Below are 11,502 nucleotides of genomic sequence, written 5' to 3' on the forward strand. Positions count from 1 at the left end.
TATCTATCTATCTATATATCTATCTATCTATCTATCTATTTAGTCTGTCTGTCAAGTTTTTTTTTTACCTTGTGAACTTTTGTAGTTGTCCTCTGCTGTTAATTTCCTTCCTTTTCATTTATCTTATGCTCTCCCTCCCAGAGTGTTATGAGTGAGTGTTACACACTGCCTTGGCCACTATCATATCAATGACAGTTTGATTTATACATCACTTCCTGTTTGAACTGGGACTATGTCAGCAGGAGAGAAGGCTATCCAGTGCACTGATCAGCCCTCTCCACTTTTATGTTCCCCCACCCTCTTTTTCTTTTCTTCTAATTTCTTTGACTAATAAAGGAGAAAAATTCATAGACTGTGATAATATCACAGATATGTCAAACAAAGCTGATTTCAATCATTTTAAATTGAATTGAAGACTTCTTGTCAGCCAAGTGCATCATTAAGCCACATGAATATCTAAATTTAGCCATCCATGTCCCGGAAACTCTTAGCTGAGAGGTGAGATTTCCCTGTAAAGCTGTAAGGACGTTTCAACACAGAATTAACACACTGAACAGGCCACATCTTGTTCAGCTGTCTTTTCATGAGAAGGAAGAGGTGTGGTAGAATCTTGCAGATCCAGTTCCCTTTTCATGTCTGCTCATTTCTCCAGTGCGCCACCTGCTGGTGATTGAGGGAAACTATATTATCTTGTTGGTTAAGTAACAAATCCGTGGTGGTTCAGTTTGAGATTGATGATGTGCTTCTGTTTAGGCTGCAGATTGCACAGGAAGAGCATCACACGGTGGAAGAGGAGAAGGTCAATCTGGAGCGGGAGATGCGAAGCGAGATTGATGCAGCCAAGCAGGAGGCACAAAGACTACGAGAACTGCGTGAGGGAACTGAGAACGAGTTGAGCAGACAGAAATATGCAGAGCAGGAGCTGGAACAGGTATCACAAGGCCTTATTAACAGTAGGTACAACTTGCGAGAAGATGTTTTTTTCTTTCCTTTTATCAAAATGAAACCTTGCCAGAGGCAACTTTTACCACATTTATTTCAAATATGCAAATGAGGCATTGTCTCATTAAATGTGCATAGTTTTGCACAAAAAAATGTTTTGTATAGTCTGTAGACTTTTTTTTGGTAATTGTTCAAACTTTTGTCAAAATGTTGTTTAAACATTTAGTTAAACCTGTAAAACATCCCCTTAAATTTATTTTGTTTAAACATTTCAAGAGGATGCTTTTTTCCTTTTTTTCTGTAAATCTTTCAATCCCTTGTAAATATAAATAACATGTTTTACGTTGAAACACATGCCTCTTTTCACTGTTCGCTTGTTAGCAACATGTTTGGATATCCTCACAGTTTCTCATAGATTTAAGTTATATGTATCATCAAATAAAAAATAAAAATGTAAACTAAAATTGATTAAAAATACAATTACAAAATTAAATACATAGAATTTATAAAAAATTAATTCATAAGATAAAAAATGTAAAACAATCTATTATTTGAGTGCAAAATATAGCAGAAAGTCAAAATTATGAAATTTCACGGCTTTAAAAATATTTCACGCAATTAATGCAGGGTTGGCCACCCCACTCACAAGTGCTGCTTCTGTCTCTTTTTTTCTTGACAAGGATAGCGTTTATTTAGACGTATAACGCATTTACGACCACATCAAACGGGAGACTTTTCAGACGTGCACTCCAACTTTGCCTCAGCATCAGGCGCTAGTCAAACGAGTGAGGAAAAGGTACAGGTGACGAGGGAGTTTTGTGTTTTGTGTAGAACAACATTGAACTGCAGTCAGATGAGATGTTGTCAGGCCATATATCAGTAAAAACCAATTTTCCTGCCCGTTATACTATGCTCATAGTATGTGCTCTTCAATTGCACACACAAATGCGCTGGCATGCTGTATAGCATTTCATATTAAAGAGCAAAAGAAACTACGAGCATGCAATGTGGTTGTCACGTTTATGTTATGTTCTGTTCCAATTTGGTTTAGTTTTCTCTGTATCTTTGTTCCCCTGCATTAGTTCCCTAGTTTGTTCCCTTAGTTGTTATTTGGCTCCACACCTGTTCTGTTTTCATCTTGATTACGTTTCCCATATATTTAAATCCTGTGTCTTCCGCAGTTCAGTGTCTGCTATTGTTTTGGATTATGGATGTTCTTGTTTTCTCCCTGTTGGTTTATTAAAAGATCTTACTTGGACTCCTTTGTCGTGCACTCTTTATGCTTGACAGCCTGTGAAGGTATGAAGGTACCAAAAAGGCCATTAAAGCTGCCTTAAAACTGTGCATGCATGTAAGTATCCTGGAGCAGCCCAGCACTGTCTCCCTCATCTAACAAACCCGATTCAAATCGTCAGCTCATTAGTAGAGACGTTAAGACCTGAAGTGGGTCAGAAAAGGTAAATATTTGTGAGAAAATACGATGCGTGTCAGATCCGTGTCATGTTCAGCAGCAGCAGCAGCTCTTAAAGTAATAGCAGCCAAATAACCTAATAACCCAGCTGCTGTGATGTCTGTTAATCAAAGAAAAAAAGAGGAAATCAATAATTTTGTAGCTTTAAGGATTCATGTATATTAAATTTAGAATTTAGTGTTTGATAACTTTATTCCATTTCTGTATATTTCCTACTTGCTGAAGGGCAGTTAAATGTGACGTTTATTATAAAGGGTTTACTGTATGTGTAGATTGTTTTAAGTTCACTTAAATTAGAAGTTATTTTTGAAAGTCTAATAAATGTTCAAATTGATAGCTCTCAATTATACTGTAATGTTGAATGGCTATATTTGAAATTAATATTTAATATTTAAAAACGTAAATATTAGGTTAGATTAATCGTGATTAATTCCAGAAATTTTTTTGCAATTTTTTAAATCTTTTGACAGCACTATTATGAAATTCAACTAAAGTTATCATTTCTATGTGTAGTTCCTGCCCTTAGATTTATTTTGTTGAAAAGTAGTGCTTTTTTTCACCATTGACTTGCCAGCAACATTCACCTTACAGGTGTCCCATCACCATGGGAACTGCTGAAGTGGCACAGAAGAGGTTTTACACAATTCCCTCCTCAAAACATCCTCCCTCCTGCAGCCAATATTAATGAGCTTGTGTGTTTGTTTTAGGTGCGAATGGCTCTGAAGAAGGCTGAGAGGGAGCTGGAGTTGAGGAGCGGCTGGGCTCCTCCTGAAGCTCTGCAGAAATGGCTGCAGCTCACACACGAGGTGGAAGTGCAGTACTACAACATTAAGAAACAGCAAGCAGAAAGACAGCTCATAGTGGCTAAAGAAGGGGTGAGACGGTCAGATACTCACAGATTACAAGCTTTAACTGAATATAAAATCTAGTTTGCCTGTTCCACGAGCTGAACATCTAAGTAGTGCTGTTAACTATGAAGTTGTGACCACCATAACAGGCAGAAAAAATCAAGAAGAAGAGAGGAACACTCTTTGGGACGTTCCACGTGGCCCACAGCTCTTCACTGGACGATGTTGATCACAAAATCCTCTCAGCCAAGTGAGTCGCTCTTACCATTTTTGGATGTAATGTGCAAGCTGAAATAAAGACCTATTTTAACCTACACAATTAAAAACAAAGGTTCCAGAGAGAGTGTTTTTTTGCAGCAATGCTATTATAGAACCATTTTTGGTTCCCAAAAAACCTTTCAATGAGAAGTCCTTAAAAGAGCCATTTGTTTCTTAATGTGAACTTTTTATTAATCCACTATAAAGAACCTTTTGTAGAATGGAAAGGTTCCATGGATGATCTTCATGAAATAATAGATAAGGACCTTTATTTTTAGAGTGTAGAGCAACGAAACCAAACCTCACCTCTCTTTCTCTCTAACTTCTGCAGACAGGCTCTGGGAGAAGTGACTGCTGCTCTGAGAGAAAAGCTTCATCGATGGCAGCAAATTGAGATTCTGACGGGGTTTAATATTGTTAATAACCCTGGCATGTCGTCTCTGGCCTCTGCCCTCAACCTGGACCCTGCTTTCCTGGGCATACGCCCCGCTGTACCCCAACACCTACTGCTATCCGATGACCTAGACGACATGGACGAGGACATACTTTCCCCAGGAACCCTACAATGTGAGTTTATCATGCACACAAATGTGGTACAATGAGTTAGACATACTTTCATGTTGCTGAATCTGATCATATTCATCTGTGCCACAATATAAAGCTTCTCAGCCGTCTATAACCACATTAAAATGATCCAGTGACCAGTTTTCTAACCCTAATACATGGCAATTAAGCTTTCCGTTGAGCTTTGCTTTTCCGTGGTGTGATATCATTGGCTAATGTCCGCAGATGCCGCCTGGCAGATGGATCGGCGAGTGAGCGACCTTTGGCCCGTGGCTTCTGAGAGCCAATCCCTGTGGAAACCAATCCCTTCTGGTTGGCAGCACCCCCTTTATTCTCTCAGCCAATGCTAACACAAAGCAAACCTTTCTGTGCCATTCCCACTGCCCATTTAAGACCTTCTAGATGGAAATTGTGTATCCAGCTCTTAAAAAGACACCTTTAAACGTTTTAAAGTGCAGATGTGAAATCAGTGCTGCTCTTTATATTCATCTCAGTGTGGATAAACACCAGAGAATGTAAAATGTTGACCAAAATTTACCAGGTCTCTTGCGATCATTATCGTAGATGTTATGAATTAGAAGCCACTGATTCTACGTCTACACTGATAACGACTTAACATCCCAAAATAGCAAGTTTTAAAGTACGGTCACATTTAACGTTGTTTGAAGTTTTGCGTCCAGCTGGTACTCTCCAAAATGGCGCTACAGGGTGATGCGGAGGAGACGAATTGTTGAATAAAGTCGTTTTTTTTTTCTTTTGCGCACAAAAAGTATTCTCGTAGCTTCGTATAATTGCAGTTGAACCACTGATGTCACATGGATTATTTTACCGATCTCCTTGCTACGTTTCTGGACTTGGGAACATTTCAGTTGCGTTGCTGTCTATGCAGGGTCAGAGAGCTCTCAGTTTCTGTCAAAAATATCTTAATCTCTTGTGTTCCGAAGATGAACGAAGGTCTTACGGGTTTGAAACGACATGAGGGTGAGTAATTAATGACAGAATTTTAATTTTTGGGTGAACTATCCCTTTAAGCGCAGTGTGCAAAGCCTGTATTTAAACTTACTACACGGCTCTTTGGAATATTTTGAATGGACGATTGCAAAGTTCTGCGCATAAACATTTTTGTACATTGATTTTGTATATGCTCGTATAACTTGTATAAGTTGTAGTCGCAAGCAGATAATGGGTTTCATTCAACTGTGCATGCATGCAAATATGTACATGAAATCTGCATACAAATGTTTTAACAAACAAACCATGTTTCATCAGAAACTGAATATTATTCTAAATCAGTGTGCAAAGCCTGTATTTAAACTTACTACACGGCTCTTTGGAATATTTTGAATGGATGATTGCAAAGTTCTGCGCATAAACATTTTTGTACATTGATTTTGTATATGCTCGTATAACTTGTATAAGTTGTAGTCGCAAGCAGATAATGGGTTTCATTCAACTGTGCATGCATGCAAATATGTACATGAAATCTGCATACAAATGTTTTAACAAACAAACCATGTTTCATCAGAAACTGAATATTATTCTAAATTGTGAAAAATGTAGGAACAACTGAAACCACACATACTTAAAAAATCACATACTCTTGGTGGCCTTATTAATGTTGAAATAGATTAAATGGTTTAATCTACACTACTGTGCAAGTCTTAGGCCACTAGTATTTTTACCAACAAAAAAATGGTTTTAAGCCAGTTGTTTCTGTCTTTTGCTTTAGTGTGTCAGTAGGAAATATCAGTTTACATTTCCAAACATTCCTTTTGCCATTAATTGTAATAATCTAGTGAGATTTTTGTATCCACAAGGAGTCTGACAGCAGCCAGTGCTCCACACAGAGATCTGATCTCACCATCATCCAGTCCGTCTGAAATTACATGAAGAATCAGAAAAAACTGAGACAGACTAAATCCAGAAGAACTGTGGCAACAACTCCAAGACACTTCAAGAATCCTACCTACAAAGCTACCTGAAAAACTAGTGCACCTAGGGTAAAAACTTTAAGTTTTCAACGCAAAGGAAGGTCACACAAAATATTGATTTGATTTAGTTAATAGAAGTTAATTGATAAATAAAATCTATTTATGACTTATTTTTGAAAGCATCCTCACTTTACAGCATGTTTACACAAGTGCCTAGAACTTGTCACAGCACTGTAGCTTTGTAGGTAAGTTTCTTCAAGTGTCTTGGAGATGTTGCCACAGTTCTTCTGGATTTAGTCTGTCTCAGTTTTTTCTGTTTCTTCATGTAATCTCAGACGGACTGGATGATGGTGAGATCAGAGCACTGGCTGCTGTCAGACTCCTTGTGCAAACAAAAATCTCACTGGATTATTACAATAAATGGTAAAAGGAATGTTTGGAAATGTAAACTGATATTTCCTACTGACACACTACAGCAAAAGACAGAAATAACTGACTTAAAACCATTTTTTGTTGGCGAAAATACTAATGGCCTAAGACTTTTACACAGTGTATTTCAACATGTTTTATGCAAATTAAAACCTCAGGCACACAGTTGCACAGTTTAGAATACTCTAAATTTCATTACATCACAACAATGTTCAGAAATTCATGTGAGTACACACGTGTTGTGAATTTGGGAGGAATTAACAAAAAGTTATCATGTGCATGTATAGTACAGTAAATAAGCATAATACATATCATTCTTGGTGAATCAGACGGGTGTCCTACTTAGCTGTGCTGATTTCACATCTTTCATCTCTCTCCATGGTCTTCTGACATAAAATCATTTCACTCAAAAAGCAATATTTCATGTCCATTTATTTGTTCAGTAGCCGTGTAATAAGTGCCTTAATGTACAGTCAACCAGTCATTATCCATTTTAAATGTTTCATACATAACCAAGAGCTGCATCACTGCATTATTTTCGCGTAGGCTGAAAACCGCATATCTGTCATCGTGCAGTTTTTGTGGACACTGATCCTCTTCGCACTGCAGTCTTGCAATGCTTTCACACTTTTGTGTGTTCATTTCCTGTGCCATATCATCAGCTCTGTTTCCTCCCCAGCTCTATTTTCCTTCATTAACCACAGTTAATGTGCTTTTATCACTGTAAAACACACTCCTCCCAGCTTCCAAAATGTGTTTCAGGCATGTATATGTACTGTGGTAGATTTTTTTGCAACAAAGGCAGGCGTTAAACTACCTACATGTAATAAAAAAATACTACATTAAAAAATGTAAAATTAAATCAAGATTAAATCATGATTGTCTACTGACAATATTTCTGTTGTTTAGTTTACTTTATATTGTCTAGTTTTAACTAAGCAAAATCAAAATGTAACACAGAACCCTGTTTTGAACGACCTATAACATTATAATTCATGGGACAGAAACTTGATAAGATTATTTGATTAGACTATCTCTTCCACGTGCATACAGATCTCACAGAGACTGAATGATTTGAATGTCCGCTCACTAATACAGATAAACATCTGTTTGTGTGCCTCTCCTCAGCTCCTAGCCTAATGTCCCTGCGGCCACGACACGGAGACCCCACGCTGAACCTGAGCTCACAGAGGTTGGTAGAAGACAATGAGAGTGAGGCCGGGCCCCCCGGCCGCCCCTATGTGCGCCAGGCTCGCAGCCACTCAATCGGCCATGTGGAGTCTCTCCCTATGCCTTCCCTCTCTTCCTCTCTGTCTCATCCCTCCATCGTCTCTACCTCACTCCTGTCTTCCTCCTCCGGCTCTCGTTTTGCTGCGCTGCAGTACCATTCCTCATACTTCACCTCAGTGGAGATGGTCTCAGGTCTGCCGCCAACAGGGTTCACTGCTTCACGCAGTGATCAGAGGACTCAAAGCATTGGGTACCTCACACACTGTTTGCTGTGCACACACACGGCATGTGTGTAGGGTGTCCATAACCTCCCAGTTATGAATTGATAAATACTGAACTATTTTCAGTGCTAAACAACAATTTGCTAACAAAGTTCTTTTATTTCATGAAGCTTATCTATTAATTTCATGCTAATTAATATAAGATATTTTTGTGAATGTCAATTTTGTATCTGTAATACGTTATAATTATAATATATTTACTATATTATAATTATATTATAATTTCACTTGTCATGAACTAACTTTTTAGTTAATAGTTAATCTCCATTTAACTATTTAAATGTAAACACTGTGAGAAACTGAACTAATCCAGCATGGAGTCAATATGAAATCAAAATTGACTCTAAGGCCACATTCACACAGCAGCAGAATACGGTCGTCAGTCCTGTATTTGAGTCCTTAATACGGTTACGTTCACACAGTACGGTTATTTACAGGCGTTGAGCTTGAATTTTGAACTTAAATTTAAATTTTGAACTTAAGTTCCATCCAGGGTTAAGTTAATTAAAACTAAAACCATCTTTGGTTCTTGAAAATAAAATAAATGTAAACTGAAAGACAGACAGACAGACAGACAGACAGACAGATAGATAGATAGATAGATAGACTATAATAAAGAAAAAATAAATAAAAAGTAATAAAAACTTTGTAGAAATATAAAAAAAACAATAACTAATAAAATGATAAAACACAATAAAAGTAATTAAACTTAAAATGAAAACAGAAAATACAAAAACAAAAAATAATTAAAGATATTGAAAAATGATAGTAGTGTGTCAATGATACTAAAATAGCACTGGTTCTGCCTCTGAGGAAATAACAAATTTTAGGAGGTGATATTACCTAGGCCATACAGATAGGGAAATGGGGAAACTGTTTGTTCTATGTATAACTATTTATAATAATTATAACATTATATAATTAAATTATTTTATAATTTTATATTTTTAAATAATTTTAATTTTGAAAATTGGCTTGTTTAATACTACAGCTGGAAAAAGCTACTGCTTTTTTTTTTTTTTTTGCCAATTTAATGCTGATTACCATTGCTATAAATGGTAAGGTTGTGGGAATAATAGCAAATCATGATAGATTTTAAAAAGTCATTGAAATATGTGAGATAATTTTGAGGGTGAACTTGACTCTTTGACTTCAGTCAAAAGTTCTGTAGGTGCTTGAGTTGTTTCAAGAGCGGGTAGTCACCACCATTCCACTACAAACAGCATTCCCAATGTTTCACTTGGGAAACACACTGTTTTATGGAAGTAAATGGGTTGTGGCTGCCCTTTCATGTTGACTTGAAGTTCAAAAATTGAAACTTACAGACTAAGGGAAAGCAAATGTGTAGGTTCTGATATCCTCTTCTCTCCTTATCCCGTCATCAAGGGATCTGAACCGGTCCGAATCGGATTCCTCCCTTTCGGTGTCTCAGTACGGAGACGCCCAGCGCTGCACCTCAACTCCACTCTACAATAAGCTGTCCAGATCCAACAGTGGTTCCTCCACCAACAGCCCTCTGCTGCAGAAAAAGACCTTTGGCATGGAGAAGTGTGCCAGTCTCGGAGAGATCCGCTCTCAGCCGTCTAGCCTCAACTCAGTCGACTCGATGCGCTCTCTCATCTACACCTCCGAGCAGGACGGCCCGTCATCGCCTACAGGAAAGGGTGGTAACCGAATCTCTCAGATCACAGGCAAGAAAATCCTGGTGGACGAGGACAGCGGCTCCACAGGAGACGACACTGAAGGCTCCAGCACGGGCCGCAAGAAGCACACCTTTACCAAACTCTTCAAGAGGCCGAAGAAATAACAGCAGTATGGGGAAATGCCAAACATAACAGGACTAAGACTAGCACAATGGTACTTTTTAACCTTGAAGAGTTTTAGTAAGAACGTAATTTATGTGGAATTTTTGATTTATGACCAACGGGAACAGAAACAGTCATTTGTTGGGAACAGGTATGATATCACTGTACATTTATTTATTACTAGATTTTTGGTGTGAGAGTTTCTTCTGTTTTTATTTGTAGTTAGCGTGAGCTGGAGCTTTCACTCTCAAAGCAAACACATGCAAAGGCTTTCAGCACATACAAATGACTTCACCTACTCTATGCTGTTGGTTTACATAGGATTTGCTTGGACTTCTTTCGTTTTCACATGCAGCAGCCAATCATTGTGTCCCCCTGCTGAAAGCACACCACCGTATGACCCAGTCCTTGTACGCAGCAACTGTGCGCGTGTATTGGCGGATGTTACTTGCTTTAGGATTCTCCTTCTGTTATCAAAATCTGTTTTAAAATGTTTTAAACGTGTTACTTCCTCACAGAGGAAATAGGTGCCTTTCATTTTAAGCATTGCCAAATGTTATTGCAGTGAACTGCCTTTGTGTGAGCCACAGACAGGAAATGTACTGTAGTTCTCGTCTCTGGCTTGTAACTACATGCCTTTAACTTGATTCATGCTACATGCCACTGAAGTCCTTTCATACCCGAGAAGTAATAAAATAAGATATAAAAAGGGAGGGTATTTTGCGAATTAAAAGTTGTGTGCTGACATAAACTGGGGAGTTTCTTTTCTTGACAAAAACAGTAAGCTTTACATTTTTATATAAATTTTGTCATTACTGTATTAGCTATTTTTTTTCACATTCAATTTTAATTTTGGCAGTCTTCGTAAGGAAATTTAAAGGCCAGATTATTAATTGTATATTTAATTTGACAATGTATTGTCTGTAGCGAATCAGCTCAAAGGGGAAATAGGAATAATTAATCATAACTAGTTATAATTAATTATAAATATTTAGATCCGCTGTAAGTATTTACTTGACCTCTCAGGGTCAACTGACGCTACATATCCATGTGAAAATCTAAATGAAATTAATTTTATTTTTTTTATTTTGGCACATACTCAACCATTCATACTGTAAATTTGGGGTCAATAAGATTATTAGATTTATTTTTAAGAAATAATTGTATTCAGTAAGAACACATCAAATTGATCAAAAGACAAAATATATGTATATATATATATATATATATATAACTTTTATAAATAAATAATTTTGTTTAATTATTTGATTTATTTAATTTTACTGACACCAAACCTTTGAACGGTAGTGTTCTTTACGAACAAATCAGTTATTAGTTTTTTTTCTTAAATTAGCAGAAACTATATTCCATAAACCACAAGCAGAATTTAGGTTTAATTTGAGACTTTCTTAACCAAAAATAAAAAGTTTGATAGTTCTCAGGGCTAAGCGTAGGTTAACTTCCTCAGCATTGCATTTTTTGAAAAACCTCTGCGTCATGGAGCTGTTGAAAATCTGTCCAGGAAGTAGTTATTCCATCACTGTTCACAGAAATCCACTGTGAAACATACACCAACGCAGTAGACAGACCCAACACTGCACATATTCAGTCCCTGAGTGTGTATATATATATATATATATACATACACCAAATTCTTGAATTGTTCATGCAGGCTAAGCTGAACTCCATAAATGCCAGAGCTATTTTTTGCCAGTGCACTCTGTACACATTTCTCTGCTGTTT

At 37.2% G+C, this 11,502-nt stretch overlaps 1 protein-coding gene across 3 annotated transcripts in view; it reads left to right on the forward strand.

Moving 5' to 3' along the window:
* LOC107749933 (stromal interaction molecule 1-like) overlaps positions 1 to 10,664 on the forward strand; it is a 33,846-nt gene extending 23,182 nt beyond the window's left edge. For 2 of the 3 annotated variants that reach the window (XM_016565179.1, XM_016565180.1), the window contains exons 8-14: positions 754 to 931; positions 3,121 to 3,288; positions 3,411 to 3,511; positions 3,851 to 4,086; positions 4,309 to 4,395; positions 7,572 to 7,635; positions 9,341 to 10,664. In XM_016565179.1, coding sequence (XP_016420665.1) covers positions 754 to 931; positions 3,121 to 3,288; positions 3,411 to 3,511; positions 3,851 to 4,086; positions 4,309 to 4,395; positions 7,572 to 7,635; positions 9,341 to 9,761 — 1,255 coding nt within the window. In that variant the 3' untranslated portion in view covers positions 9,762 to 10,664. The remainder of the gene's footprint in view (positions 1 to 753; positions 932 to 3,120; positions 3,289 to 3,410; positions 3,512 to 3,850; positions 4,087 to 4,308; positions 4,396 to 7,571; positions 7,636 to 9,340) is intronic. The other variant, XM_016565181.1, reaches the window with a different exon arrangement.
* Positions 10,665 to 11,502: the final 838 nt, after the last annotated feature.

The sequence above is a fragment of the Sinocyclocheilus rhinocerous genome, unplaced genomic scaffold (genome assembly GCF_001515625.1).
Source record: "Sinocyclocheilus rhinocerous isolate Xijiao unplaced genomic scaffold, SAMN03320098_v1.1 scaffold320, whole genome shotgun sequence".
NCBI classification, from domain to species: Eukaryota; Metazoa; Chordata; class Actinopteri; order Cypriniformes; family Cyprinidae; genus Sinocyclocheilus; species Sinocyclocheilus rhinocerous.